Here is a 27,531-nt window from a genome sequence, read left to right on the forward strand (position 1 = left end):
ACAACAAGGTAACTGAAGGCTGGAGCAACTGGATGAATGAGTGAATAATTCTGTGGTTGAGAGCTGGGTTTAAATAGGCTGCAGGTGATCAAATTCAAGTTCACATTTATAGGCAGCTGGCTGTACGTGTATACAAACAGGTTCCTCTGGACATTGAAAACAAGTTGGAAATGAGTGGTAGATGGAGACCAGGAGGTGCCTGCCTGACACCCCCTTACACCAATCACATTATATTTCCTCTCATATTCCCTACAACAACCGACCCCAGATTCTGCCACTTTCTCACAAAACAGGGGCAATGTACAGCAGAATATTCAACCACCAACCCACATTCTTTTGAGATATGGGAAGAAACCGCATCATCAAGGCTCCCATCCACCAGGTCCTTCTCCCATCTCACTGCTGCCCTCGAGCAGGAGGTATCACCAGGTTCAGGAATAGCTATTATCCTACACCATCAGGCTCTTAAACCAGTGAGGATCATTTCACTACCTCAACACAGAACTCATTCTACAACCTATGGACCCACTTTCAAAGACTTTAAATTATGTGTTCTTGATATTTATTATTTATTTTTAAATTTTTTTTTAATCTTTTTTGTATTTGCACAATTTGTCATCCTTCGCAAATTAGTTGTTTGCTTAACTTTGTTGTGTACTGTTTTCCATTCATCCTACTATATTTCTTTGTATTTACCATGAATGCCCACAAGAAAATGACTCTCAGCATAGTACATGGTGACATGTATGCACTTTTGATAATAAATTTACTTTGAACTTTGAACCATCAAACTGGGGCACCTGGCTGAGGGGGCCAGGGTGGGGAGAGGGGTCAGACTCCACACAGGAAGCATGAGAATTCAGAATCAAACCCAGGGTAGCAGCAACAGTATCACCCACTCTAGCATTTTGCCTCTGGCAAGGCGGACAGGAGTAAAGCAGAAGTGTTTGAAAGTCGAGCTAACACCTTAAGGGGTGTGAGGAGTATTTGAAAGTCAAGCTAACACTTGCTGCGTACCCTACGCCGTAGCCTAACGCGCACCTCCTCAAAAATGTAACTACGCATCGTGGCAACGCAGACTGCAACAACTGTGATTGGTCCGCTTGGTAGCATCGCATTTCCTCCTACACATTTCTGGTTGCTTCTTCTCATCAAATTGTCAAATCTACCTGCCAATATCCGAAAATATTTGAAATGCATTTCCTCGTCCATATCTCTCAGTGGCCTGACATGCACAGAAAATTCACCCTCCTTCTGCCTCAATCTGTTCAATAGTCATACACACCATCTCCTCCAACGTCTTCTCTCTTTTCTGCGTTGCTGTAATTTCAATAAAAGTAACTCTTTTTCAACATTTATTAGCTCCAACTCCAACATGATATGCTCAGTTTCAGTCACCATTGTTTGAAGTACACAAAGAAACTCAACATGGTGGCATAGAAACCCCACTGCTAACTAGCATCTTGGCGGTGAATTGCAGAGTGATGCAGATACCCCAACGCACAAGTATAAATGCTCATAATGGCGTAGGCCACTTGCGTAGGCTACGGAGTAGAGCCTACGCAGAAGTATAAATCAGCCTTTAGGGGTGTGAGGCAATGGACTATTTCTTCATGGAAAGCAAAGTGCTAACATTGAACTTCTTTCTGAAGAACACCAATAAAAGGGGGAGGGGGAGAGATAGAAGCTGCTGAGTTTCAGGGCAGAATCTGGTAAATTTCTTTTGCGCGTAAGATGAAAAAGAGGAAATTGATCTTGGCCTAAAATAGTAACTGCTTATTTCTGTCCATAGATGCTGGCTGATCTGCTGAGTTCCTCCAGCATTTTGTGTGTGTTGCTCAACATTCAGTGGCCATACAGGAGTTATCTGCATGGTCTCCTATTGCTGTAGCCCATCCACTCCAAGGTTCGACATGTTGTGCATTCAGTGACGCTTGTCTGCACAACACTTTTATACCACATGGTTATTTGAGTTACTCTCACTTTCCTGTCAGCTTAAGACGATAAGACCATAACACCTCAGAGCAGAACTAGGCCATTCAGCCTATTGAGTCTGCTCCATCATGGCTGATCCCGGATTCCAATCAACTCCATACACCTGCCTTTGTGCCATATCCTTTCGTGCCCTGACTATCAACTTCCACCTTAAATCTATGCACTGACTTGGCCTCCACCACAGATGCCTGAGAAGACATATGATTTGCTGATTGAGTAGATAAGACAGCAACTCGCAGCAGTTTGGAGCTTTGAGCAGCGGTCAATCAGCATTTGGGATTGTTTGACAAGAACAACTTAAATTAAGGTAGGGGTAAGTGGCGCAGCCATCACTGGAGTGGTTAGAGTGGGCTTTTTGAGGCTTTAGCTCTTCAAGGCTTCAATCAGAGAAGGCTGAAAAGCTAAAGACAGAGCTTTCTTTCCCCCACAATTTATTATTTTTCCTTCTTTATAGTTGCTCACTTAGGGACAGTAGAGATGCCAGGCAGGATAGTGGAATGCTCCTTTTGCAGGATGTGGGAAGGGAGGGAGACTTGGCAACTACACCTATGAGAAATGCATCCAGCTACAGTTTCTAACACGCCACATGGAGTTGCAGTTGGACCTAGATGAACTCTGGATCATACAGGAGGCTCAGGAGTTAATAGAGAGGACATACAGAGAGGTAGCTACACCCAAGGTCCAGGACACAGGAAGTTGGGTAGTCAGAAGGGGAAAGGTGATAGGCAGCCAGTGCAGAGTGCCCCTGTGGCCATTCCCCTCAATAACAGGTACACCACTTTAGATATTTGGGGGGGAGGTGGGGGATGATCGAGCAAAGGAAAGTCACAGCAGTCAGGTCTCTGGTACTGAGTCTGGTTCTGTGACTCAGAAGGGAAGGGGTAGAAGAGGTGAGCTGTATTGATAGAGGAATCATTAGTTAAGGAAACAACAAGATGGTTTTGTGGGTGAGAACAAGATTCCCAATTGCCTTCCAGATGCCAAGGTCCGGGATATCTCAGATCATTCTTAAGTGGGAGGGTGAACAGCCAGAGGTTGTGGTCCATGTAGGTACCAATGACAGGGGTAGGAAGAGGGATGAGGTTCTGCAAAGTGAGTACAGGGAGTTAGAGGGCTAAGTTAAAGGGCAGGACCTCCAGGGTTGTGATCTCAGGATTGCTACCCATGTCATGTGCTAGTAAGGCCAGAAATAGGAAGATTATACAGCTTAACACATGGATAAGGAGTTGACGTAGGAGGAAGGATTTTTGGATCATTGGGCTCTCTTCCAGGAGAGGTGGGACATTTACAGAAGAGATGGTTTGCACCTGAACTGGTGGGGGACTAATATCCTAGTGGGAAGATTTGCTAGTGCCTCAGACCCTGTGGGAGGCAAGTAACAGAGATGTTTAAAGGAAGGTTGAACAAGTTGGGTCTTTATTCTTTGGAACGTAGAAGGTTGAGGGGGGACTTGATAGAGGTATTTAAAATTATGAGGGGGATAGGTAGAGTTGACGTGGATAGGCTTTTTCCATTGAGAGTGGGGGAGATTCAAACAAGAGGACATGAGTTGAGAGTTAAAGGGCAAAAGTTTAGGGATAACATGAGAGGGAACTTCTTTACTCAGAGAGTGGTAGCTGTGTAGAACGAGCTTCCAGCAGAAGTGGTTGAGGCAGGTTCTATGTTGTCGTTTGAAGTTCAATTGGACAGCTATATGGACAGGAAAGGAATGGAGGGTTATGGGCTGAGTGCAGGTCGGTGGGACTAGGTGAGAGTAGGAGTTTGGCACGGACTAGAAGGGCCGAGATAGCCTATTTCCATGCTGTAATTGTTATATGGTTATATAAAGGCTCTAAAAATAAACCAGGAAATTATAGGCTGGTGAGCCTGACATCAATGGTAGGAAAGTTATTGGAAAATATTCTAAAGGACTGAATATATAAGTATTTGGATTGACATGGACTGATTGAGGATGGCTTCGTGTGTGGTAGGTCATGTCTAACCAATTTTATTGAGTTCTTTGAGGAAATTGCCAGTAAGGTAGATGAAGGCAAGGCAGTGGGTGTTGTCTACATTGACTTTAGCAAAGTATTTGACAAGGTTCCACATTGGGAGTTTAGTAAAGAGGGATCAGTTGCTTGGCATTCAACATGAGGTAGTAAATTGGATTAGACGTTGGCTTTGTGGGAGAAGACAGAGAGTAGTAATAGATGGTTGCCTCTCTGACTGCAGGATTGTGGATGATAATGTGGTAAACTGGATCAGCATATTTGCAGATGACACCAAGATTGGGGGTGTAGTGGTCAGCGAAGAAGACTATCAAGACTTGCAGTGAGATCTATTAGCTGGAATTTAATATAGACAAGTGCCAGGTGTTGCACTTCAGTAGGACCAACCAGGGTAGGTTTTGCAGCGATTGGTGGGCCACTGAGGAGTGTGATAAGCAAAGGGATCTGGGAATGCAGGCCCATAATTCACTAAAAGTGGTATCATAGGTCGATAGGTGACACTGGTGAAGCAAATTTTGGAGCATTGTGTGCAGTTTTGGTCACCTACCTACAGGAAATATGTAAATAAGATTGAAGGAGTACAGAAAAAATTTACAAGGATTTTGAATTATATGGAAAGACTGAATAGGACTCTATTCCTTGGAATGTAGAAGATTGAGAAGAGATTTGATAGAGGTATACAAAATCATGAGGGATATAGATAAGATAAATGCAAGCAGTAAATGCAATGTGAATGTGGAACAAGCTGCCAGCACAAATGTACATGCAAGTTTGATTTCAGTATTTACGAGATGTTTGGATAGGTGCATGGATGGTAGGGATATGGAGAGCTATGTCCCGGTTCAGGTCAATGGAAGTAGGCAGTTTAAATGGCTTGGCATGGGCTAGATGGGCCAAAGAGCCTGTTTCTGTGTTGTACTGTTCTCTGACTCCGTGACTATGTTAAGTGTTCTTCCAGCCCTCAGAATCAGGTTTAATATCACTGGCGTACGTCATGAAATGTGTTGTTTTGTGGCAGCAGTACTTTGCAATATATAATAATAAAAACTATAAATTTCAATAAATATGTAAAAATTAACTTTAATAAATACAGATGCATAGAGGAAAAAATTACTGAGGTAGCGTTCATGGGTTTATTGACCATTCAGAAATCTGATTTTGGAGGGGAAGAAGCTGCTTCTAAACACTGAGTGTGTGTCTTCAGGCTCCTGTACCTCCTCCCTGATGGTAGCAATGAGAAGAGGGCCTGCTCTGGGTATTGGGGGTCCTTAATGATGTATGTCTCTTTTTTGAGTTATCACCTGTTGAAGACTTTCTGGATACTGGGGACGCTAGTACCCATGATGGAACTGGCTGAGTTTACAATTTTCTGCAGTTTTTTCCAATTCTGTACGGTGGCCCCTTCACACCAGACAATGATGCAACCAGTTAGGATGCTCTCCACTGGGCATCTGCAGAAATTGCAAGCATCTTTGGTGATATACGAATGTTCCTTAAACTCCTAATGAAATATAGCTGCTGTTGTCTCTTCTTTATAATTGCATTAATACAGTATGTTGGGCCCATGATAGATCCTCAGATATGTTGGCACCCAGGAACTTGAAACTGCTCACCCTTTGCACTACACAAGTCCTCGCCTTCCAGAAGTCTACAGTCAATTCCCTGGACTTACCGACATTGCGTGCTCCTCTCCACCTTCCAGAGCCCTTACCCTGTTCCCTCTTTTCAATAGTGTTGATGAGCAGAGGGATCTTGAGATCCATGGCTCCTTGAAAATGGCTACTCATGTTGATAGGGTTAAGAAGGCATTTGGCTTGCTTGCCTTTATTTGTCGAGGAAGTTCTGATGCAGATTTTTAAAACTCTATTTAGGCTGCATCTGGGGTACTGCATACAGTTCTTGTCACCCTATTATAGGAAGGATGTTGAGGCTTTAGGGAGGGTGCAGAAGAGGTTTACCAGGATGCTGCTTAGATTAGAGGGCATGTGCTCTAGTGAGAGGTTGGACAAATTTGGGTTGCTTTCTCTGGAGCAGCAGAGCTGAGGGGGGATCTGATAGAGGTTGATAAGATTATGAGAGGCATTGATAGAGGCACGGACTGTATCATTTTTCCCACGTTGAAATGTCTAATAACAGAGGGCATGCATTTAAGATGAGAGGGATTAATTTCAAAGGAGATGTGAGGAGCAAGTTTATTCTTTTTTAAAACAGAGTGATGGGTGCTTGGAATGCTCTGACTTGGGTGGTGGTAGAGGCAGATACAGTAGGAAATGTCTCTTCAATCCTACACTTATCTGCTCATTGAAAACCACTCCCCCATAGGAGGTGGGGATTTACAGACCTTCCCACTAGCTTCTCTTTTGCTGATGATGTAAGGTTTAAATCTAATGTGCAGTAACTGTGCGTCTCTTTTCCAGTCTCAGGTCACTGTGGACCAGGTAGACGAGGGTGCAGTGGAGACAGTAGACAGTAGGGGTGTGTTGCAGTAAAGAGAGCCCAGGCACAGACTTCAGATACATATTTGCCACAGTTTTCTCCTACCATGTTGGGCGCTTAGTTTAGATGTGTATCTGGAAACAAGTTTAACTTGAAGTATTTACAAATGTTTACTGTCTGTTTTGTTTGTAAATAAATAGTTAACCTACTTACCAGTTGTGAGTATCTTCTGTCCCCACTCACCAAACCTGTGAAACTGATTTCCCACATTCCTGCATCAAGCTGGGATGTGGGTGGAAATGCAGGGGATAACAGAGAAGGAGCTGAGGGGAATAACAGAAACTATGGGTAATGATTTAGCATGCTAAACTGGCATTCAGTGGACACATTTCTCCAAGAACCTTCACTCAGTGGCCATTTAATGGTTACATCCGTACACCATCTAATCACATGTTGGCTTTTTAAAGCAGAAGTGGTGAAGATCTTCAGTTACCATTTACACCAAACATCAGAACAGGGAAGAAATGTCACCTCAGTGATTTTGACCATGGGAAGGATTGATGGTGCCAGACAGGGTGGTTAGAGTGGCTGAGAAACTGTGGATCTCCTGGGATCTCATGCCCAATGAGCAGTTCTATGTATGAAAATGTCTTGTTAATAAGAGAAGTCAGAGGAGAATGGCCAGACTGGTTCAAGCTGACAGGAAGGTGACAGTAACTCAAATAACTACATGTTACAACAGTGGCATGCAAAACAGCATCTCTGAACACACTTCACGTCGAACCTTTAAAGTACATTTTGAAGGTTCAAGGTACATTTATTATTGAAGTATGTATACTCCATACAACCTTGAGATTCATCTCCTTACAGGCAGCCACAGAACAAAGAAACCCAAATAAACCCATTAAAAAAGACTGTCAAATACCCAACGTGCAAAAAAAGAGAATAAATCATGTAACCTATAAAAAATAAGCAAATAGCATTCAGGACTAAAGTTCATGAAACACACACACAAGATGCTGGGGGAACTCAAGGGGTCAGGCAGCATCTATGGAAAAAAGTACAGTCGACATTTTGGGCCAAGACCCTTCGGCAGGACAAAGAAAAGATGAGGAGTAGATTTAAAAGGTGGGGAGGGGAGAGTGAAACACAAGTGATAGGTGAAACCGGGAGGGGGAGGGTTGAAGTAAAGAGCTGGGAAGTTGATTGGTGAAAGAGAGACAGGGCTGGAGAAGGGACAGTCTGATAGAAGAGGACAGAAGGCCACGGAAGAGAGAATAGGGGGAGGAGCACCGGAGGGAGCAGGCAAGGAGATAAGGTGAGAGAGGGAAAAGCGGATGAGGAATGGTGAAGGAGAGGGTGGGTGGGGGGGCATTAACAGAAGTTTGAGAAATTGAGGCTACCCAAACAGAATATAAAGTGTTGTTTCTCCAACCCAAGTGTGGCCTCATTGCAACAATAGAGGAGGCCATGGATGGGACATATTGGAATGGGGATAGGAAGCGGAATTAAAATGGGTGGCCACTTTTGTTCTGGCAGACCGAGTGTAGGTGCTCGGCAAAAAGTTCATGAAAGTGAGTGCACAGCCAAGAAGCTGATCATCACTGCAGCCGGTGCAGGAGCCTGTTAGTTTGAGGCCATCACCTCAGTTCAGTGCAGAGATGAGAAAACCTTGCTGAACTCCAATCCCCACAGCCTGACCTGAGTGTGTATCCTGCATTGTTTCCCTGAAGAAATGTCTTCTATTGCAATGAAGGTAGAGTAGGTTACAGGGTTGGCACAACATCGTGAGGTAAAGGGCCTGTACTGTGCTCTAGTGTGTGGCACTTGGCCAAGTGGTTAAGGCATCGGTCTAGTGATCTGAAGGTCGCTAGTTCGAGTCCTAGCTCAGGCAGCATGTTGTGTCCTTGAGCAAGGCACTTAATCACACATTGCTCTGTGACGACACCAGTGCAAGCTGTATGGGTCCCAGTGCCCTTCCCTTAGACAACATCGGTGGCGTGGCAGGGGAGACTTGTAGAATGGTCAGCTGCCGGTCTTCCATACAACTATGTCCAGGCCTCAGTCAACATCGAAAATCGATGGACAGCTGAAGAAGGAGAGACTGTGCTCTAGTGTTCTATGTTCACACGAGTTTACAAACAACTGTATCCTGGAGAAATTCTTACTACTGCAATAAACATTCTTTCTCCTTTAAGTATGATTCAATGGACAGATTTTGCAAGTAACCGTATCTTGTGTTTCAGTGCTCCAGATTCGGTCTCCTCTACATTAGCGAGACCCAACATAAATTGGTTGAGCATCTCTGTTCCATCTACCAACAGTGGAATTTCCCAGTGGCCAACCATTTTAACTCTTATTCCCAGTCCTGTTCCAAGATGTCGGTCCATGGCCCCCTCTTTGCAACAATGAGGCCACTCTCGGGGGGGAGCAACATATTCCCTCTCGGTAGCCTCCAGCCTGATAGAATGAACATTGATTTCTCCTTCTGGTCATTTCCCCTTTCCCCACCCCTCTTCTTCTATTCCCCACTCTGGCCCCTTACCTCCTCCTCACCTGCCTATCACCTCCCCCAGTGCCCCTCCTTCTTCCCTGTCCCCCATGGTCCACTCTCCTCTCCTATCAGATTCTTTGTTCTCCAGATCTTTACCTTTCCCACCAACCTGCCTTCACCTTCTAGCTTGTCCTCCTTCCCCTCCCCCCTTTTTTATTCTGTCATCTCCCGCCCCCTTTCCTTTCTGAGGAACATTGTTTTGATTATCTGTATACACGGGTATGACTGAGTGACCATAAATCTGTATACACGGATATGACTGAGTAACCATAAATTCCAACTTGGACTTGGTCCTCTGAAGCTAAGCTGTCATTCAGGCATTCTAGAAAAGGTGAACTGAAATAATCACTGTCTTTCCCAACTTCCCAGCTCCTGGAACAGTCCCAAAAGCACAGAACATCTTGATTGCAGCCATCCTTCTCAAAACGAGGGAGAGGATAAATAGGGAATTTTCCTGAGAAAATGGAGCTCAAATTTGTGAAGTGTCATCACCTCTCACACTGAGCTCCAGATCACATCAACCAGAACCTTCGGGGGCTCCAGTGGTGTGTTTATTTACTGGGAGATACAGTATGGTAACAGGCCCAACGAGCCCGTGCACAGACCATTTCACCGACTGATCTGAAATCCTCATGAAGGGTCTCCGCCATAAACGTCGACTAGTTATTCATTTCCATGGATGCTGACTGACCTGCTGAGTTCGTCCAGCATTTTGTGTGTGTTGCTCTGGATTTCCAGAATCTCTTGTATTTATATCTCACATTGTTCACTGGAGAAATTCCCCAATTGCAAAAAAATTTCAGAATCAAGTAGGATTCGATGGACAGTTTTTTACAAATAACTATATCCTGCGTTATTTACCGGAGAAATTCCCCCTACTCAAAACATAAGTTTTCTGTTTTTGGTGGGTTGAGGATTCAACTGTTGAGTGCAATGCTCCGCCCACTAGCTGAGGTGGAGATAAATTGTAGGCAAGAGTAGTTCGTATTTTATCAATGTCATTCTTACTCGGGCGTCCCAATTCTAGTAGCAGCCCACGGCCCTTACCTCGTTTCCCATGCTCCGGGAATGATCTGGCTGCATGCAGTGCGCAGCAGAGACCGTGGGTAGGTCAAGTTCAAGTTTATCGTCGTTCGGCTGTACACATCTATACCGCCAGACGAGACAACGTTCTTCCGGACCAAGGTGCACAATACAGTACATATCATTCACACACATCACACATAAAGTAACAATGCCGCAAATAAATTAAAACAAGTAATAAAGTGCGTCTCCGATACAAGTTAAAAAGTAAACTATAACGCTACTGGCACTTCATACGTAGAGATCTGGGTGGCCCGGAGTTCATTTGGGGGGGAAGAAGCTGTTTTCCATCCAAAAGTCTTTACCCTAACGCTACGGCACCCCCTGCCTGATGGTCCTGGTCAGATAGACTGTGAGGCTGGTATCTCGCTGTCCCCGCCCACCACATGGGGTGGAGGGCGGAGCACCAGCCGGAGTCCTGCCCCACAGCGCCGAGGACCCGCCCAAGCCGGAACCCGGCACCTGAGTAGGGAGGCGGCCAGCAGGTGAGGGCTGGAGCGTGGAGACCGCACCCCAGAAGGGGTTCTCGACCAATTCTCAACTCTCTATCGCCCCCTCTCTCTCCCCGCAGTTTTACCGCTGCTGGCACCCCTCTCTCCCCTGGGGTGTCGCTCCCAACCCCGGTGCCCCGGACTGATCCGTGCTGTTTTGGTGTGCAGGGGCGGCTGGGCACCATGAGCCAGCTGAAGTCGGCCTTCCGCAGGAGCGTCAGGCGGCTCTCCTGGCATGCCGGTCACCAGCGGCCCAGGCACGGTGAGTACACCGGGAGAGGGGGAAGCGGGTATGGGAGATACCGGGGTGGTACCGTGAGGGGAGGCTGGAAAATGAGTGATAGACAGTGGATGGCGTTTGTAGGAGAGACTGGGGGTGTGTCTGGGGAGGAAACACCAGGGGAGAGATCAAGGGGAGAAGAGGTTGGGAAGAGGAGAGGAGAGATGGGTGGGGGAGACAGGGAGGTGACAGACAAGGAGATGGGGCAGAGACCATGGCGAGATGGGGGAAGACGGGGGAGGCTGGGGATGGGGTAACCCGAGGAAGACACTTGGGCTTGGAGTGGGGCCACTGGCCACAGAGAGGGGTGGGAGAGTGGATTCAGGATTTCGAAAAGGGCAGGTTATTGGAGGTTGACCACAATGTAATCAAATGTTGGGGAGAGAGGAGGGTGTCAGAATAGAGCAGGTGGAGAGAAGTTTTTGTGGAGTGAGTATGTGTGTTCAGGGGTCTTTGGGAGTGAGCACAGACATTCGGGGGTTTTGGTAGTAAGTGCGCTCTTAGGGTTTTGGGAGTAAGTGCAGGCGTTCATTGGGTTTTGGGAGAAAGTGCAGGCGTTCATTGGTTTTGGGAGTGAGTGCAGGCGTTCACTGAGTTTTGAGAGTGAGTGTGTGCATTCAGGGTGTTTTGGGAGTGACTGTGTGTGTTCAGGGGGTTTTGGGAGTGAGTGCGGGCGTTCAGGGGGTTTTGGGAGTGAGTGCGGGCGTTCAGGGGGTTTTGGGAGTGAGTGCGGGCGTTCAGAGGGTTTTGGGAGTGAGTGTGGGCATTCGGGGTTTTGGGAGTGAGTACGGGCGTTCTGCGGATTTTGGAAGTGAGTGAAGGACTTCAAACACTTGAGGAGAGTACGGGTGTTCAGGGGGTTTTTGAGGAGAGTGCAGGCGTTCAGGGGGTTTTGGGGTAGACTGCAGGTGTTCAAGGGGTTCTGGGGAGAGTTCAGGGGGTTTTGGGGGAGAGTGCGGAAATTCAGGGGGTATTTGGGGAGAGTGCAAGCGTTCAGGGGGTTTTTGGGGAGAGTGCAGGCGTTCAGGAGGTTTTGGGGAGAGCGCAGGCGGTCTGGGGGTTTTGGGGGAGAGTGGGTGTTCTGGGGGTTTTGGGGGAGACTGCGTACATTCAGGGGGTTGGGGAGACTGCGTGCGTTCAGGGGGTTTTGGGGGAGACTGCGTGCGTTCAGGGGGGTTTGGGAATGAGTGCGTGCGTTCAGGGGGTTTTGGGAGTGAGTGCGTGCGTTCAGAGGGTTTTGGGAGTGAGTGCAGGTGTTCAGGGGGTACTGGGAGTGAGTACAGGCGTTCTGGGGATTTTGGGATTGAGTGCAGGACAAACACTTTTGAGATTCAGTGCAGGCATTCAGAGGGTTTTGGGAGTGAGTGCGTGCGTTCAGGGGTTTTGGGAATGAGTACGGGCGGTCAGGGGATTTTGGCAGTGAGTGCAGGAGTTCAAACACTTTTGAGATTCAATGATGGCACTCGGGGTTTTGGGGGAGAGTGCAGGCGTTCTGGGGGTTTTGGGGGAGACAGCGTATGTTCAGGGGGTTTTGGGGGAGACTGCGGGTGTTCAGGGGGTTTTGGGAGTGACTGCGGGCCTTCATGGGGGTGTTGGGAGTAAGTGCGGGCCTTCAGGGGGTGTTGGGAGTGAGTGCGGGCCTTCAGGGGGTGTTGGGAGTGAGTGCGGGCCTTCAGTGGGTGTTGGGAGTGAGTGAGGGCATTGAGGGGGTTTCAGACATCCCACCTCCAGTAGTCTCCCGCATATTGATAGCTTCTCCCTGATGCCCAGAAATTATATACAATATCCCAGAAATTGACTTTTTGGAGTCCGAGAGCGAGCATCCTGATTGGTCTCTCTTTGTGCTAAGTAGACCTATCATTTTTTTTTGTGGGTGGGCTTTACAGTCTTTCTCACTGCACTGTTTGCAACAGTGACTTTTCTATTGCCCATGGTGGGTTAAAATGTAAACAACATGTTGAGGTGATTTTAACAGGTGTCATTCGTTCATTAGCATAACTAATGTTACTTAAACTAGCTGGCTAGCTGCTAAGGAGCTATTCTATTGATGTCCTACGTGATGAGGCCAAACTCCCTGTAGACTTGCTTAAAGTTGTAATAGAATAAACATGATAATATCATATAAGTACATATTTTAATGTCACATTTTCTGCATATACCCAACTTAGACAAAATCACTAAAGAAAGTATTACATACACCCTTGAAGGTCGACCGGGTGGCGGGGGGGAGGGTGGGATAGGGGCTGCAGGGGGGGCGGGGTTGCTACCTCCCTGAAATGAGTTTTTGCAGGGTGGGATGTCTGGGGTTTTGGGAGTAGGTGCAGATGTTCAGGGTGTTTTTAAAGTGAGTGCTGTTGTCAGGGGATTTTGGGAGTAAGAGTGGGTGTTCAGGGGTTTGGGGAGTAACTGCTGGTGTTCAGGGGGTTTTGGGAGGAAGTCGGGTGTTCAGGGGTTCTTGGGTGTGAGTGCGGGCGTTTGGGCGGTTTTGAGAGTGAGTGCGGGCATTCAGGGGGTTTTGGGAGTGAGTGTGGTTGTTCTGGGGGTTTTGAGAATGAGTGCGGTTGCTCGGGGTTCTGGGAGGGAGATCGGGCGTTCAGGGGGCTTGGGAGTGAGTGTGGGCGTTCAGGGGGCTTTGGGAGTAAGTGCGGGCATTCAGGGAGTTTTGGAAGTGAGTGCGGGCGTTCAGGGAGTTTTCGGAGTGAGTGTGGGCATTCAGGTGTTTTTGTGAGTGAGTACGGGCACTCGGGGTTTTGGGAATGAGTGGTTGTTCAGGGGGTTTTGGGAGTGAGTACGAGTGTTCAAAGGAGTTTTCGGAGTGAGTGCGGGCATTCAGAGGTTTTGGGAGTGAGTGTGGGCATTCAGGGGGTTATGGGAATGAGTGCAGGTGTTCAGGGGTTTTGGGAGTGAATGTGGGCATTCAGGGGGTTATGGGAGTGAGTGCGGGCGTTCAAGGGGTTTTGGGAGTAATGCGGGCATTCAGGGGGGTTTTGGGAGTGAGTGCAGGCATTCAGGAGGTTTTGGGAGTGAGTGCAGGCATTCAGGAGGTTTTGGGAGTGAGTGCAGGCATTCAGGAGGTTTTGGGAGTGAGTGCAGGCATTCAGGAGGTTTTGGGAGTGAGTGTGGGCTTTCAGGGGGTTTTCAGAGGAAGTGTAGGCGTTCAGGGGGTTTTGGGACAGCGTACAGGGTTTTGGGTGAGGGTACTGGGTTCCAGTCAGTTTTCGAAGAGAGTATGGATGTTCTGGAGCTTTTGGGAGTGAGTGTGTGTGTTCACGGTGTTCTGAGAGTAAGTGGGGGTGTTCAGGGGTTTTCGGGAGAGTCCGGGCATTCCGGGGGTTTTGGGGGATAGTGTAGGCGTTCAAGGGGTTTCGGGAGTGAGTGTGGGTGTTCTGGGTGTTTTGGGTTCAGGAGGTTTTTGGGGAGACTGTGCGCATTCAAGGGGTTTTGGGTGTGAGTGCGGGCATTCGGGTGGTTTTGGGAGTGAGTGCAGGCATTCAGGGGGTTTTGGGAATGAATGCAGTTGTTCAGGAGGTTATCGTTGTGAGTGCGAGTATTCAGAGGGTTTTGGGAATGAGTGCAGGCGTTCAGGGAGTTTTGGGTGTGAGTGCAGTCATTCAGGGGGTTTTTGGAGTGACTGTGGGCGTTCGGGGTTTTGGGAGTGAGTGTGGGCATTCGGGGTTTTGGGAGTGAATGTGGGCATTCAGGGGGTTTTGGGAGTGAGTGTGGGCATTCAGGTGGTTTTGGGGGAGAGTGTGGGCATTCAGGGTGTTTTGGGGGAGAGTGTGGGCATTCAGGAGGTTTTGGGGGAGAGTGTGGGTGTTCAGGGGGTTTTGGGGCAAGTGTGGGTGTTCAGGGGGTTTTGGGGAGAGTGCAGGCATTCAGGGGGTTTTGGGGGAGAGTGCGGGCGTTCAGGGGGTTTGGGAGTGAATGCTGGCATTCAAGGGATTTGGATATTGAGTGCGGGGGTTCAGGGGGTTTGGGAGAGAGTCTGGCTGTACAGTGGTTTTGAGAGACAGACTGGGTGACCAGGGATTTTTGGAAGAGAGTCTTGAAGTAATGGGTCTTTTCGGTGTGACTCCATGTGTTCAGGGGGTCTTGGGAGTGAGTGCCGGCATTCAGAAGGTTTTGCGAGTGAGTGCGGGTGTTCAGGGGGTTCCGGCAGTGAGTGCGGGTGTTCAGGGGGTTCTGGGAGTGAGTTCAGGCGTTCTGGGGATTTTGGGATTGAGTGCAGGACAAACACTTTTGAGATTCAGTGCAGACATTCAGGGGGTTTTGGGAGTGAGTGCAGGCCTTCAGGGGGTTTTGGGAATGAGTACGGGCGTTCAGGGGATTTTGGGAGTGAGTGCAGGAGTTCAAACACTTTTGAGATTCAGTGCAGGCATTCAGGGGGTTTTGGAGGAGAGTGCGGGCGTTCCAGGGGTTTTGGGGGAGAGTGCGGGCGTTCTGGGGGTTTTGTGGGAGAGTGAGGGCATTCCGGGGATTTTGGGGGAGAGTGTGGGCATTCTGGGGGTTTTGGGGGAGACTGCATGCGTTCACGGGATTTTGGGGGAGACTGTGCGTTCAAGGGGTTTTGCGGGAGACCGTGCGTTCAGAGGGCTTTGGGGAGACTGCGTGCATTCAGGGGGTTTGGGGGAAACTGCGTGCATTCAGAGGGTTTTGCAGGAGACTGCGTGCGTTCAGAGGGCTTTGGAGTGAGTGCAGGCCTCGGGGTTTTGGGACTGTGTGCGTGCGTTTGGGGGTTTTGGGAGTGAGTGCGGGCGTTCCGGGGGTTTTGGGAAAGACTGCGTACATTCAGGGGATTTTGCGGGAGACTGCGTGCGTTCAGGGGCTTTTGGGGAGACTGCGTGCGTTCAGGGGGTTTTGCAGGAGACTGCGTGCGTTCAGGGGGTTTTGGGGGAGACTGCGTGCGTTCAGGGGGTTTTGCAGGAGACTGCGTGCGTTCAGGGGGTTTTGCAGGAGACTGCGTGCGTTCAGGGAGTTTTGGGAGTGAGTGCGGGCCTCGGTTTTGGGAGTGAGAGCGTGCGTTCGGGGGTTTTGGGAGTGAGTGCGGGTGTTCAGGAGGTTTTGGGAGTGAGTGCGTGCGTTCAGGGGGTTTCAGGAGTGAGTGCAGGCCTTCAGGGGGTTTCAGGAGTGAGTGCGGGCCTTCAGGGGGTTTCGAGAGTGAGTGCGGGCCTTCAGGGGGTTTTGGGAGTGAGTGCGGGCTTTCAAAGGGGTTTTGGGAGTGAGTGAGGGCATTGAGGGGGTTTCAGACATGCCACCTCTCCCGGATGGTCTGGTAGTCTCCCGCATATTGATAGCTGCTCCCTGATGCCCAGAAATTATATATAATATCCCAGAAATTCATTTTTTGGACACTGAGAGCGAGCATCCTGATTGGTTTCTCTTCGTGCTAAGTATCAGTTTTCTCTGTGGGCGGGCTTTACAGTCGACCACAAAAATAATGACAGTCTTGCTTTCTGCACTGTTTGCGACAGTGACTTTTCTATTGCCCATGGTGGGTTAAAATGTAAACAACATGTTGAGGTGTGTTTAAGAGGTGTCATTCGTTCATTAGCGTAACTAACGTTATTTAAACTAGCTGGCTAGCTGCTAAGGAGCTAGGTGCAGATGCTCAGGGTGCTTTTAAAGTGAGTGCTGTTGTCCGGGGTTTTTGGGAGTAAGTGCGAGCGTTCAGGGGTTTTGGGAGTAACTGCTGGCGTTCAGGGGGTTTTGGGAATGAATGCAGTTGTTCAGGAGGTTTTGGGAATAGTGCGGGCATTCAGGGCATTTTGGGAGTGAGTGTGGGCACCCAGGAGGTTTTGGGAATGAGTGCGGGCGTTCAGGGGTTTTGGGAGTGAGTGCGGGCGTTTAGGGGGTATTGGGAATAAGTGCGGGCATTCAGCAGGTTTTGGGAGTGAGTGTGGGCATTTACGGGGCTTTGGGAGTAACTGTGGACGTTCGGACGGTTTCGCTAGTGAGTGCAGGTGTTCAGAGGGTTTTGGGGGAGAGTGCGGGCGTTCAGGGGGTTTTGGGAATGTGTGCGGGCGTTCAGGGGGTTTTGGGAGAGAGTGCGGGCGTTCAGGGGGTTTTGGGTGTGAGTGCAAGCATTCAGCAGGTTTTGGGAGTGAGTGCGGGTGTTCAAGGGGTTTTGGGAGTAGTGCGGGCACTTGGGGTTTTGGGAGTGAATGTGAGTGTTCAGGAGGTTTTGGGAGTTACTGCAGGCATTCAGAGTGTTTTGGGAATGAGTGCAGGCATTCAGGGGGTTTTGGGAGTGAGTGCGGGCTTTCAGGGGGTTTTGGGAGAAGTGTGGGCATTCAGGGGGTTTTGGGAGTAAGTGTGGGCGTTCAGGGAGTTTTGGAAGTGAGTGCGGGTGTTCAAGGGTTTTGGGAGTGAGTGTGGGCATTCGGGGTTTTTGGGAGTGAGTGCGGGCATTTAGGGGGTTTTTGGAGTAACTGTGGGTGTTCGGGCGGTTTCAGGAGTGTGTGCAGGCATTCAGGGGGTTTTGGGTGTAAGTGCGGGTGTTCAGGGAGTTTTGGGAGTGATTGCGGGAGTTCAGGGTTTTTGGGAGCGAGTGTGGGTGTTCAGGTTTTGGGAGTGAGTGCAGGCATTTATTGTGCTTTGGGAATAAGTACAGGCAGTTAGGGTTTTGGGAGCGGGCACAGGGTTTTGCGAGAGGGTACAGAGTTTTGGGTGAGGGTACAGGGTTTCAGTCAGTTTTGTAAGAGAGTCTGGATGTTCTGGAGCTTTTGGGGGTGAGTGTGTGTGTTCACGGTGTTTTGGGAGTGAGTGCAGCTGTTCCACAATTTTGAGAGTGAGTGTGTGTGTTCAGGGTGTTTTTAATGTGAGTGCAGTTGTCTGGGGTTTTTTGGAGTGAGTACGGGCGTACAGGGTGTTTTTAATGTGAGTGCAGTTGTCTGGGGGTTTTGGGAGTTAGTGCAGGTGTTTGTGGGGTTTTGGGAGTGATTGTGGTCATTCAGGTGCTTTTGTGAGTGAGTGTGGGCATTCAGGTGCTTTTGTGAGTGAGTATGGGCATTCAGGGGGTTTTGGGAGTGTGTGCTGGTGTTCTGGGGGTTTTGGGAGTGAGTGCGGACGTTCAAGGGGTTTTGGGAGTGAGTGCAGGCATTTGGGAGTTATGGGAGTAAGTGCGGGCGTTCAGGGGGTTTTGGGAGTGAGTGCGAGCATTCTGGGGGTTTTGGGAGTGAGTGCAGGCGTTCAGCAGGTTATGGGAGTGAGTGCAGGCATTTACGGGGCTTTGGAAATAACTGTGGGCGTTCGGACGGTTTCAGGAGTAAGTGCAGGTGTTCAGGATTTTGGGAGTGAGTGTGAGCTTCAGAGGGTTTTGGGTGTGAGTGCGGGCGTTCAGCAGGTTTTGGGAGTGAGTGTGGGCATTTAGGGTGTTTTGGGAGTAACTATGGGTGTTCAGACAGTTTTGGGAGTGATTGCAGGTGTTCAGGGGGTTTTGGGAGTGTGTGTGGTTGATCAGGGGTTTTGCGATTAAGTGTGGGTGTTCAGGGCGTTTTGGGAGTGAGTGTGAGCGTTTATTGTGCTTTGGGAATGATTGCAGGCGGTCAGGGTTTTGGGAGAGGGTACAGGGTTTCAGTCAGTTTTGGAAGAGAGTATGGATGTTCTGGAGCTTTTGGGGGTGAGTGTGTGTGTTCACGATGTTTTGGGAGTGGGTGCAGGTGTTCAAACAATATTGAGAGTCAGTGTGGGCATTCAGGGGGTTTTGGGGGAGAGTGCAAGCGTTCATGGCATTTGGAGACTGATTGTGGGTGTTCAGGTGTTTTTGGGAATGAGTACAGGTGTTCAGGGGGTTTTGGGAGGGAGTGTGGGTATTAATTGTGTTTTGGTAATGATTGCGGGCGGTCAGGGTTTTGGGACAGTGTACAGGGTTTTGGGTGAGGACGCAGGGCTTCAGTCAGTTTTGGAAGAGAGTATGGATGTTCTGGAGCTTCTGGGAGTGAGTGTGTGTTCACTGTGTTTTGGGAGTAAGTGCGGGTGTTCAGGGTTTTTCGGGAGAGTGCGGGCATTCCGGGGGTTTTGGGGGAGATTGTAGGCATTCAAGGGGTTTTGGGGGAGAGTGTGGGTGTTCTGGGGGTTTTGGGGGAGACTGCGTGCATTCAGGAGGTTTTGGGGGAGACGGCATGCATTCAGGGAGTTTTGGGAGTGAGTGCGGGTGTCAGGGGGTTTTGGGAGTGAGTGCAGGCATTTACGGGGCTTTAGGAGTAAGTGCAGGTGTTCAGGGGGTTTTGGGAATGAATGCAGTTGTTCAGGAGGTTATCATAGTGAGTGCGGGCATTCGGGGTTTTGGGAGTAAGTGCAGATGTTCAGGGGCTTTGGGAGTAAGTGCGGGCATTCAGGGGGTTTTGGGAGTGAGTGCGGGTGTTCTGGGGGTTTTGTGAGTGAGTGTGGTTGTTCAGGGGGATTTGGGAGTGAGTGCGGGTCTTCAGGGGTGTTGGAAGTGAGTGCGGGCCTTCAGGGGGTTTTGGGAGTGAGTGAGGGCATTGAGGGGGGTTTCAGACATTCCACCTCTCCTGGATGGTCCGGTAGTCTCCCGCATATTGATAGCTGCTCCCTGATGCCCGGAAATTATATACAATATCCCGGAAATTGATTTTTTGGAGACCGAGAGCGAGCATCCTGATTGGTCTCTCTTCGTGCTAAGTAGACCTATAAGTTTTCTCTGTGGTCGGGCTTTACAGTCGACCTCAAAAATAATGACAGTCTTGCTCACTGCACTGTTTGCAACAGTGACTTTTCTATTGCCCATGGTGGGCTAAAATGTAAAAGACATGTTGAGGTGATTTTAAGAGGTGTCATTCGTTCATTAGCGTAACTAATATTATTTAAAGTAGCTGGCTAGCTGCTAAGGAGCTACTCTATTGATGTCCTACGTGATGAGGCCAAACTCTCTGTAGACTTGCTTAAAGTTGTAATAGAATAAACATGATAATATCATATAAGTACATATTTTAATGTCACATTTTCTGCGTATACCCAACTTGGTTTACAGATTAGACAAAATCACTAAACAAAGTATTACATACACCCTTGGAGGTCGACCGGGGGGGTGGGGGGAGGGCAGGGTGGGATATGGGGCTGCAGGGCGGGGGGGGGGGGGGCGGGGTTGCTACCTCCCTGAAATGAGTTTTTGCAGGGTGGGATGTCTGGGGTTTGGGGGTAGGTGCAGATGTTCAGGGTGTTTTTAAAGTGAGTGTTGTTGTCCGGGGTTTTTGGGAGTAAGTGCAGGCATTCAGGGGTTTTGGGAGTAACTGCTGGCATTCAGGGGGTTTTGGGAATGAATGCAGTTGTTCAGGAGGTTATCGTAGTGAGTGCGGGCATTCAGGGGGTTTTGGGAATGAGTGCAGGCGATCAGCGGGTTTTGGGAGTGAGTGTGGACATTCAGGGGGTTTTGGGAGTGAGTGCGGGCGTTCAGGGGTTTTGGGAGTGAGTGCGGGCTTTCAGGAGGTTTTGGGAGTAAGTGCGGGTGTTCAGGGGCTTTTGGGAGTAAGTGCGGGCCTTCAGGGAGTTTTGGGAGTGAGTGCGGGTGTTCAGGGGTTTTGGGAGTGAGTGCAGGCGTTTAGGGGGTATTGGGAGTAAGTGCGGGCAATCAGCAGGTTTTGGGAGTGAGTGTGGGCATTTACGGGGCTTTGGGAGTAACTGGGCGTTTGGACGGTTTCAGGAGTGAGTGCGGGTGTTCAGGGGGTTCTGGGGGAGACTGCATGCGTTCAGGAGGTTTTGGAGGAGACTGCATGCATTCGGGGTTTTGGGAGTGAGTGTGGGCATTCGGGGTTTTGGGGGAGAGTGTGGGAGTTCAGGAGGTTTTGGGGGAGAGTGTGGGTGTTCAGGGGGTTTTGGGAAGAGTGCAGGCATTCAGGGGGTTTTGGATATTGAGTGCAGGGGTTCAGGGGGTTTGGGAGAGAGTCTGGCTGTACGGTGGTTTTGAGAGTCAGACTGGGTGACCAGGGATTTTTGGAAGAGAGTCTTGGAGTAATGGGTCTTTTCGGTGTGACTCCATGTGTTCAGGGGTTTTGGGAGTGAGTGCGAGTTTTCAGGGGGTTTTGGGAGTAAGTGCGGGTGTTCAGGGAGTTTTGGGAGTGAGTGCGGGTGTTCGGGGGTTTTGAAAGTGAGTGCGGGCGTTTAGGGGGTATTGGGAGTAAGTGTGGGCATTCAGGTTTTGGGAGTGAGTGCGGGCATTTACGGGGCTTTGGGAGTAACTGTGGGCGTTCGGACCGTTTCAGGAGTGAGTGCGGGTGTTCAGGGGGTTTTGGGGGAGACTGCGTGTGTTCAGGAGGTTTTGGGGGAGACTGCATGCATTCAGGGTGTTTTGGGAGAGAGTGTGGGCATTCGGGGTTTTGGGGGAGAGTGTGGGTGTTCAGGGGGTTTTGGAGCAAGTGTGGGTGTTCAGGGGGTTTTGGGGGAGACTGCGTGTGTTCAGGAGGTTTTGGGGGAGACTGCATGCATTCAGGGGGTTTTGGGGGAGAGTGTGGGCATTCGGGGTTTTGGGGGAGAGTGTGGGTGTTCAGGGGGTTTTGGAGCAAGTGTGGGTGTTCAGGGGGTTTTGAGGGAGACTGCGTGTGTTCAGGAGGTTTTGGGGGAGACTGCATGCATTCAGGGGGTTTTGGGGGAGAGTGTGGGCATTTGGGGTTTTGGGGGAGAGTGTGGGTGTTCAGGGGGTTTTGGAGCAAGTGTGGGTGTTCAGGGGGTTTTGGAGAGAGTGCAGGCATTCAGCGAGTTTTGGGGGAGAGTGCGGGTGTTTGGGGGTTTGGGAGTGAATGTGCATTCAGGGGGCTTTGGGAGTGAATGCTGGCATTCAAGGGATTTGGATATTGAGTGCGGGGGTTCAGGGGGTTTGGGAGAGAGTCTGGCTGTACAGTGGTTTTGAGGGTCAGACTGGGTGACCAGGGATTTTTGGAAGAGAGTCTTGAAGTAATGAGTCTTTTCGGTGTGACTCCATGTGTTCAGGGGGTTTTGGGATTGAGTGCGGGTGTTCGAGGGGTACTGGGAGTGAGTACAGGCGTTCTGGGGATTTTGGGATTGAGTGCAGGACAAACACTTTTGAGATTCAGTGCAGGCATTCAGAGGGTTTTGGGAGTGAGTGCGGGCCTTCAGGTGTTTTGGGAATGAGTACAGGCGGTCGGGATTTTGGCAGTGAGTGCAGGAGTTCAAACACTTTTGAGATTCAGTGCAGGCACTCAGGGTTTTGGGGGAGAGTGCAGTCGTTCCGGGGGTTTTGGGGGAGACTGCGAGTGTTCAGGGGGTTTTGGGAGTGAGTGCAGGCCTTCAGGGGGTTTTGGGGGAGACTGCGTGCGTTCAGGGGGTTTTGGGGGAGACTGCGAGTGTTCCACAGGTTTTGGGAGTGAGTGCGGGCCTCGGGGTTTTGGGAGTGAGTGCGTGCGTTCAGGGGGTTTTGGGAGTGAGTGCATGCGTTCAGGGGGTTTTGGGAATGAGTGCAGGCCTTCAGGGGGTTTTGGGAGTGAGTGCGGGCCTTCAGGGGGTTTTGGGAGTGAGTGCGGGCCTTCAGGGAGTTTTGGGAGTGATTGCGGGCCTTCATGGGGTTGTTGGGAGTGAGTGTGGGCCTTCAGGGGGTTTTGGGGGTGAGTGAGGGCATTGAGGGGGTTTCAGACATCCCACCTCTCCCGGATGGTCCAGTAGTCTCCCGCGTATTGATAGCTTCTCCCTGATGCACGGAAATTATATACAATATCCCGGAAATCGACTTTTTGGAATCCGAGAGCGAGCATCCTGATTGGTCTCTCTTTGTGCTAAGTAGACCTATCAGTTTTCTTTGTGGGCGGGCTTTACAGTCGACCACAAAGATAATGACAGTCTTTCTCACTGCACTGTTTGCAACAGTGACTTTTCTATTGCCCATGGTGGGTTAAAATGTAAACAACATGTTGAGGTGATTTTAACAGGTGTCATTCGTTCATTAGCGTAATTAATGTTACTTAAACTAGCTGGCTAGCTGCTAAGGAGCTATTCTATTGATGTCCTACGTGATGAGGCCAAACTCCCTGTAGACTTGCTTAAAGTTGTAATAGAATAAACATGATAATATCATATAAGTACATATTTTAATGTCACATTTTCTGCGTATACCCAACTTGGTTTACAGATTAGACAAAATCACTAAACAAAGTATTACATACACCCTTGGAGGTCGACCGGGTGGCGGGGGGGAGGATGGGATAGGGGCTGTGGGGGGGGGGGGTGCTACCTCCCTGAAATGAGTTTTTGCAGGGTGGGATGCCTGGGGTTTTGGGAGTAGGTGCAGATGTTCAGGGTGTTTTTAAAGTGAGTGCGTTGTCCAGGGGTTTTGGGAGTAACTGCTGGTGTTCAGGGGGTTTTGGGAATGAATGCAGTTGTTCAGGAGGTTATCATAGTGAGTGCGGGCATTCAGAGGGTTTTGGGAGTGAGTGCGGGCTTTCAGGGGGTTTTGGGAGTGAGTGCGGTTGTTCGGGGGTTTTGGGAGTGAGTGCGGGCATTTACAGGGCTTTGGGAGTAACTGTGCACGTTCGGACGGTTTCGGGAGTGAGTGCGGGTGTTCAGGGGGTTTTGGGGAGACTGCGTGCATTCAGGGGGTTTTGGGTGTGAGTGTAGTTGTTCTGGGGGTTTTCAGAATGAGCACGGTTGCTAAGGGGGTTTTGGGAGTGAGTGCGGGTTTTTCAGGTGGTTTTGGGAATGATTACGGGCATTCAGGGAATTTTGGGAATGAGTGTGGGCGTTCAGGGGGTTTTGGGAATGAGTGTGGGCATTCAGGAGGTTTTGGGAGTGAGTGTGGGCGTTCAGGGGTTTTGTGTGTGAGTGCGAGCGTTCAGGGGGTTTTGGGAGTGAGTGCGGGACTTCGGGGGTTTTGGGAGTGAGTGCGGGACTTCGGGGGTTTTGGGAGTGAGTGCAGGCGTTCAAGGGGTTTTGAGAGTGTATGCGGGCCTTCAGGGTGTTTGGGGAGTGAGTGCGGGTGTTCAGGGTGGTTTGGGAGTGAGTGCCTGTGTTCAGGGTGTTTTTTTAATGTGAGTGCAGTTGTCCGGGTTTTTTGGAAGTGACTTGTGGTTGTTTAGGGGGTTTGGGGAGTGTGTACGGGCGTTCAGGGTGCTTTTAATGTGAGTGCAGTTGTCTGGGGTTTTTTGGAGGTGAGTGTGGTTTTTTAGTGGGTTTTCGGAGTGAGAGCGGGATTTCAGGCGGTTTTGGGAGTGAGTGTGGGCGTTCAAGGGGCCTTGGGAGTGAGTGCGAGCTTTAAGGGGATTTTAGAAGTGACTGCGGGTGATCAGGGGGTTTTGGGAGAGAGCATGGGCATTTATCGTGTTTTGAGAATGATTGCGGGCGGTCAGGGATTTTAGGTGTGGGTACAGGGTTTCAGTCAGTTTTGGGAGAGAGTATGGGCATTCTGGAATGAGTGCAGGCGTTCAGGGGGTTTTGGGAGCAAGTGCGGGCTTTCAGGGGGTTTTGGGAGTGAGTGCGGGCGTTCAGGGAGTTTTGGGAGTGAGTGCGGGCTTTCACGGGGTTTTGGGAGTGAGTGCGGGCGTTCAGGGAGTTTTGGGAGTGAGTGCGGGCGTTCAGGGGGTTTTGTGTGTGAGTGCGGGTGTTCAGGGGTTTTGTGTGTGAGTGCGGGCGTTCAGGGGTTGTGGGAGTGAGTGCGGGCCTTCGGGGGTTGTGGGAGTGAGTGCGGGCCTTCGGGGGTTGTGGGAGTGAGTGCGGGCCTTCGGGGGTTGTGGGAGCGAGTGCGGGCCTTCGGGAGTTTTGGGAGCGAGTGCGGGCATTCGGGGGTTTTGGGAGTGTGTGCGGGCCTTCAGGGGGTTCTGGGAGTGAGTGCAGGCGTTCAGGGTGTTTTTTAATGTGAGTGCAGTTGTCCGGGGTTTTTTGGAAGTGAGTGTGGTTCTTCAGGGTGTTTTGGGAGTGAGTACCGGTGTTCAGGGTGTTTTGGGAGTGAGTACCGGTGCTCTGGGTGTTTTGGGAGTGAGTGCCGGTGTTCCGGGTGTTTTTAATGTGAGTGCATTGCCCGGGGGTTTTGGGAGTGAGTGTGGGTGATCAGTGGGTTTTGGAAGTGAGTAGAGGTCTTCAGGGCGTTTTAACTATGAGTGCAGTTGTCCGAGTTTTTTTGGGAGTGAATGCGGGTGATCAGGGGGTTTTGGGATTGAGTTCGGGCGTTTAGGGTGTTTTTAATATGAGTGCAGTTGTCCGGGGTTTTTTGGGAGTGACCGTGGTTGTGTTGGGGGTTTTGCAAGGGAATACGGACGTTCCGGGTGTTTTTAATGTGAGTGCATTGCCCAGGGGTTTTGGGAGTGAGTGTGGGTGATCAGTGGGTTTTGGGAGTGAGTAGAGGTCTTCAGGGCGTTTTAACTATGAGTGCAGTTGTCTGAGTTTTTTTGGGAGTGAATGCGGGTGATCAGGGGGTTTTGGGATTGAGTTCGGGCGTTCAGGGTGTTTTTAATGTGAGTGCAATTGTCCGAGGTTTTTTGGGAGTGACTGTGGTTGTGTTGGGGGTTTGGGGAGTCATTGCAGGCCATCAGATGTTCTGGAAGTGAATGCAGGCGTCAGGGCAGTTTTAGGAGTGATTGTGGGCATTTTGGGGAGGGGTTGCAAGTGAGTGCGAGCATTTAGTGGGTTTTGGGAGTGAGTGCGAGCATTTGGGGGTTTTTGAGAGTGAGTACGGGCATTCAGGGTGTTTTTAATGTGAGTGTAGTTGGGGTTTTTTGGGTGTGAGTGTGGTTGTTTAGGGGATTTCGAGAGTGAGTGTGTGCTTTCAGGGGGTTTTGGGAGTGAGGACAGGCGGTCAGTGGGTTTCGCGAGTGAGTGATGGCAGTCAGCGGGTTTTGGCAGTGAGTGCGGGCAGTCAGCAGGTTTTGGGAGTAAGTGTGAGAGTTTTGGGAGAGAGTGCAGCTGTTTAGGGGATTTTTAAGGTCAGTGCAGTTGTCGAGGGTCTTTGGGAGTTAGTGCATGTGTTCATGGTGTTTTGGGAGTGAGTGCGGGCGTTCAGGGGGTGTTGGGAGTGAGTGCGGGCCTTCAGGGTGTTTTGGGAGTGAGTGAGGGCATTGAGGGGGTTTCAGACATCCCACCTCTCCCGGATGGTCCAGTAGTCTCCCGCGTATTGATAGCTTCTCCCTGATGCACGGAAATTATATACAATATCCCGGAAATCGACTTTTTGGAATCCGAGAGCGAGCATCCTGATTGGTCTCTCTTTGTGCTAAGTAGACCTATCAGTTTTCTTTGTGGGCGGGCTTTACAGTCGACCACAAAGATAATGACAGTCTTTCTCACTGCACTGTTTGCAACAGTGATTTTTCTATTGCCCATGGTGGGTTAAAATGTAAACAACATGTTGAGGTGATTTTAACAGGTGTCATTCGTTCATTAGCGTAACTACTGTTACTTAAACTAGCTGGCTAGCTGCTAAGGAGCTATTCTATTGATGTCCTACGTGATGAGGCCAAACTCCCTGTAGACTTGCTTAAAGTTGTAATAGAATAAACATGATAATATCATATAAGTACATATTTTAATGTCACATTTTCTGCGTATACCCAACTTGGTTTACAGATTAGACAAAATCACTAAGCAAAGTATTACATACACCCTTGGAGGTCGACCAGGTGGCGGGGGGGAGGGTGGGATAGGGGCTGCGGGGGGGGGTGCTACCTCCCTGAAATGAGTTTTTGCAGGGTGGGATGCCTGGGGTTTTGGGAGTAGGTGCAGATGTTCAGGGTGTTTTTAAAGTGAGTGCGTTGTCCAGGGGTTTTGGGAGTAACTGCTGGCGTTCAGGGGGTTTTGGGAATGAATGCAGTTGTTCAGGAGGTTATCGTAGTGAGTGCAGGCATTCAGGGGGTTTTGGGAGTGAGTGCGGTTGTTCGGGGGTTTTGGGAGTGAGTGCGGGCGTTCTGGGGGTTTTGTGGGAGAGTGAGGGCGTTCCGGGGATTTTGGGGGAGAGTGCGGGCATTCTGGGGGTTTTGGGGGAGACTGCATGCGTTCACGGGATTTTGGGGGAGACTGTGCGTTCAAGGGGTTTTGCGGGAGACCGTGCGTTCAGAGGGCTTTGGGGAGACTGCGTGCATTCAGGGGGTTTGGGGGAAACTGCGTGCATTCAGAGGGTTTTGCAGGAGACTGCGTGCGTTCAGAGGGCTTTGGGAGTGAGTGCAGGCCTCGGGGTTTTGGGACTGTGTGCGTGCGTTTGGGGGCTTTGGGAGTGAGTGCGGGCGTTCCGGGGGTTTTGGGAAAGACTGCGTACATTCAGGGGATTTTGCGGGAGACTGCGTGCGTTCAGGGGCTTTTGGGGGAGACTGCGTGCGTTCAGGGGGTTTTGCAGGAGACTGCGTGCGTTCAGGGAGTTTTGGGAGTGAGTGCGGGCCTCAGGGTTTTGGGAGTGAGAGCGTGCGTTCGGGGGTTTTGGGAGTGAGTGCGGGTGTTCAGGAGGTTTTGGGAGTGAGTGCGTGCGTTCAGGGGGTTTCAGGAGTGAGTGCAGGCCTTCAGGGGGTTTCAAGAGTGAGTGCGGGCCTTCAGGGGGTTTTGGGAGTGAGTGCGGGCTTTCAAAGGGGTTTTGGGAGTGAGTGAGGGCATTGAGGGGGTTTCAGACATGCCACCTCTCCCGGATGGTCTGGTAGTCTCCCGCATATTGATAGCTGCTCCCTGATGCCCAGAAATTATATATAATATCCCAGAAATTCATTTTTTGGAGACTGAGAGTGAGCATCCTGATTGGTTTCTCTTCGTGCTAAGTATCAGTTTTCTCTG

At 50.0% G+C, this 27,531-nt stretch overlaps 1 protein-coding gene across 3 annotated transcripts in view; it reads left to right on the plus strand.

The window, feature by feature from the left end:
• The window catches only part of dennd2da (DENN/MADD domain containing 2Da), a 216,380-nt gene that overhangs the window by 57,514 nt on the left and 131,335 nt on the right, over nt 1-27,531 (plus strand). Inside the window, exons 1-2 of one of the 3 annotated variants that reach the window (XM_072278509.1) lie at nt 10,466-10,541; nt 10,716-10,809. In XM_072278509.1, coding sequence (XP_072134610.1) covers nt 10,731-10,809 — 79 coding nt within the window. In that variant the 5' untranslated portion in view covers nt 10,466-10,541; nt 10,716-10,730. Of the gene's footprint in view, nt 1-10,465; nt 10,810-27,531 lie in introns of those variants that run through there. The other 2 variants (XM_072278510.1, XM_072278508.1) reach the window with 2 other exon arrangements.

The sequence above is a fragment of the Mobula birostris genome, chromosome 14 (genome assembly GCF_030028105.1).
Source record: "Mobula birostris isolate sMobBir1 chromosome 14, sMobBir1.hap1, whole genome shotgun sequence".
In the NCBI taxonomy this organism is placed as follows: Eukaryota; Metazoa; Chordata; class Chondrichthyes; order Myliobatiformes; family Myliobatidae; genus Mobula; species Mobula birostris.